At 38.9% G+C, this 3,271-nt stretch overlaps 1 protein-coding gene across 1 annotated transcript; it reads left to right on the forward strand.

Moving 5' to 3' along the window:
- The first annotated feature begins 512 nt into the window (after positions 1-512).
- LOC105566861 (ABC transporter G family member 23-like) lies at positions 513-2,028 on the forward strand. The gene is made up of 4 exons (XM_012021233.1): positions 513-621; positions 813-990; positions 1,071-1,164; positions 1,610-2,028. Exons 1-4 carry the CDS (start codon positions 528-530, stop codon positions 1,847-1,849), a joined length of 606 nt encoding a protein of 201 aa, XP_011876623.1. The 5' UTR covers positions 513-527; the 3' UTR covers positions 1,850-2,028.
- The last annotated feature ends 1,243 nt before the right edge of the window (positions 2,029-3,271 follow it).

Below are 3,271 nucleotides of genomic sequence, written 5' to 3' on the forward strand. Positions count from 1 at the left end.
TTTTGGTCACGCACTTTCCCGCGTACATTCACCAATTGCATAAATTGTCATCGTTTGCAAAATAGGAAACTCTTTGGAGATTTATAAGTATTAATACAATTTCACGTGGAATTTATAAGTCTTGTCTCTAGAATTTCTATAGCATTTAATTATATTTGTTACAAATAAAGTCTACGATTTTTATGATTTTCTGGAAGTGAAGGGAAGGGTTAAGAAAGCGGGATACGGAAGAAAGACATACCTACAGTTGCCCTGTGTTGCCAGTGCGCACTATTATACGCAGCGCGCCTCAAAAGACTTGTTAACTAATGTCTCTCGTGGGCCTAAGGTAGGTTCAAAAGCAGAATCTTGTAACCGAAATATTTCCTTCAAACAGATACGCGCTGTTGGGGGCCAGCGGATGTGGCAAGACAACCCTGTTGTCCTGTATCGTCGGAGTACGTTATCTGGACAGTGGAGAGGTGTGGGTTTTAGGGGGATCTCCGGGCAGTATGGGCTGAGGAATTCCAGGGCCTCGGGTGGGTTATATGCCGCAAGATACATCTTTAGTTGAACAATTTTCTACTAGCGATGCTCTTTATTACTTCGGCAGGATCAATGGGCTTGACGATAAAGAGATCGGTAAGATACCGAATGTATGGGATAAGAAAACTTGTAGTTGTTGCGCGCGAAATATCATGTAAATTCTGACAAGTTTTACTTTTACTTTCAACTAATTGTAAGTCTTTCAAGCGGTTCTAATTTTGTCTTGCTCGAAAGATATTCTACTATATAATTTTAAACAACCACAGTTTATCCATGTTATTTCCAAGAAACGAGACATAGGTTTTTCTCGGAATTGTTCCAACTGCCTCCAGCAAATCAGTTGGTGAAGAACATGAGTGGAGGTCAACGAAGAAGGGTTTCCTTTGTCGCCGCATTGATGCATAAGCCTGAACTTCTAATTCTAGACGAGCCTACCGTAGGTTTGGACCCAATTTTGAGAGAAAAGCAAGTAGAGTTGGCTCGTTTTTTAGACGTGATAAGCACAGAATATTAAGAAAATGTTTGGACGTCTTCTTTCTTTGCAGCATTTGGGCTTATCTGATCAAACTCACGCAAGAGGAAGGTACCACGGTATTGATCACGACGCATTATATCGAAGAAGCTAAAAAGGCTAATAAAGTGAGTCCCCACTAGACTTTCCATTACATTTGCCTCAATAATATTTACGACTGCACTAAAAAAATACTTTCTCCTTTTAAAGGGTGCGTCAAAAAATTTTTAAGAAATGTTCTTATGACCTGGTTTACATACATTGTGCACTTGATGCGCGTATCAGATAATGTATTTGAACAGAGCAGTCAATTACTAAACAAATTTACTAGTTGTTTTCAGTATTAAATAAATTAAACATTTGTGTTTTATTTAAGAAATTTAAAAAGTTTTAACATATTTTTAATGCAGTTTATCTAGAATTATATAAAAAGTTGGTAAACTTCCTATGTAAGCTAGATTTTGGTTCTGAAGCAAAAACTATTCCTTACTTTTGAAAACAATGTGTTCTTCCTAATTGTACATGTCACAAATTTGATCGTGCTTAATATTGTATATTGTGGATGATACGCAGGTCGGTTTGATGAGACATGATAAATTGTTAGCTGAATCGGCGCCGCAGAAATTACTGGAGCAATTTCAATGTTCGTCATACGAGGAAATTTTCCTGAAATTGTGCGAGGCACAGAATAATGCAGTCACTTTAACTGAAGCTCAGGGATCCAATATGGAAGACGCTAGTAGCGATGCCTTCAATCACGATCAAGACAAATATGAACTGCAACTAAAAGTAGGGGAAGCCCGGGCAAAGTGAACGCCCTGGGCAAAGCGGATAGGCTTTATTTTTGCTCGTACATATAGTAGAAGGCGCTATTAGTTTCTAGCAGATAGTATAAGCGATCGGACTTGACGCCATAACAGTGTGAAAAATCATATAGTTGCTCTCGTTAGTTTTTTAAAGAGAAATAATAAATTTTGTATAATTTCTTACAATTTTCGCTAAGGTATGTACCTTCATTATTAATAGTAATTGTTCCTTAATCACTATGAATGCTTTTTTACAAGAATTCTCTCTTTTTAATACTCTATTGAAATATAAAATATTTCATTTATTACTCATACCCACTTTAACCTTTCCAAGTTTGCGCCAAGTAGGTCCTTTGGGCAAAGCGGATGGGGGCAAAGCGGATGACCCATCCTCTTTGCCCGGCCATGTTGTAATTGCTCTAGTTGCAGCCGTGTAGAAAGGAAACGAGCTAAAAATGGAACGAAGTTTGCTAAACATAAGGAGAACTCATAGTTCTCATGTTTTGTGTGTTCTGCAAGATATACCGATCCGCCGTCCGAAGACTGGATCCAGTGCAGCCAGTGTGCACTAGAGTCCCTGTAGTAAGAGTCTGGCGAAAAATATTCTCCGTTTGATTGGTTCGACGCAAAATGGCGGAACCAATAAGGTGTCTCGAATCTGTACTCATACCTCCCAGATGAAAGCAGCTACGTCCATGGTGGGGGGGCCGCCGAGCGCGACAGAGCTCCCCCCCATGCTCTGTCTCACTCTCTCGCACGCTGTGCGTTTCTGACAGACGCCATTTTGCGTCAACCTTTGCCAGACTCTTACTACAGGGACTCTAGTGTGCACCAGATGGGCACATGAAGGCTGCACTGCATATCGAGGACGTGGCAGTTACTTCTGTAAAGATTGCCAAGATTAATTATAGTGATTTGTTTTGATTTTTTTGCTCCATCCACTTTGTCCGAGTGACCCATCCGCTTTGCCCGACCCCTCTGGGCAAAGCGGATAATTTTCCTACTTTAGTTTTCGATACCAAAGAAATATAAATGTTTAAGTTCTTTATGTTTTTCTTGTTTTATTTGAACGTTCATTGTATTAAGAAGATTTTAGAATAAAAAAAAATTATGATCTTAATTTTAACTGTTTTTTGTTTCAAGTCAAACCTTAACACATCCGCGCTGCCCGGGCTTCCCCTATATACAAATTTGGTAAATATGCAGAAAAGGTCACACCTCACCGACTTCCTCGCCACTTAGATATGTTGTAGGGGAGAGTTTTCTGAGTAATTCCCCGCAAAAATCAAGTGGGGGACGGCATTGGTTTAGGAGATATAACAAATTGAAAACTAAAAATTTTAATACTTTTTCTTAGTAATTTTTATTAAAATGCCTGTGTAGCTACCTTTAAAATCATAAAAAAACTACCATTTTCATTTACAACAGA

Source organism: Vollenhovia emeryi, unplaced genomic scaffold, assembly GCF_000949405.1.
Source record: "Vollenhovia emeryi isolate VEMERY1.0 unplaced genomic scaffold, V.emery_V1.0 DF943063.1, whole genome shotgun sequence".
Classification (NCBI taxonomy): Eukaryota; Metazoa; Arthropoda; class Insecta; order Hymenoptera; family Formicidae; genus Vollenhovia; species Vollenhovia emeryi.

Excerpts from the sequence above, each read along its gene's own strand:
- LOC105566861 (XM_012021233.1), top strand. The coding sequence starts at position 528 with ATGCCGCAAGATACATCTTTAGTTGAACAATTTTCTACTAGCGATGCT. Across the intron at positions 622-812 it reads GCTTGACGATAAAGAGATCG|AAACGAGACATAGGTTTTTC; the intron begins GTAAGATACCGA and ends GTTATTTCCAAG. Across the intron at positions 991-1,070 it reads GACCCAATTTTGAGAGAAAA|CATTTGGGCTTATCTGATCA; the intron begins GCAAGTAGAGTT and ends CTTTCTTTGCAG.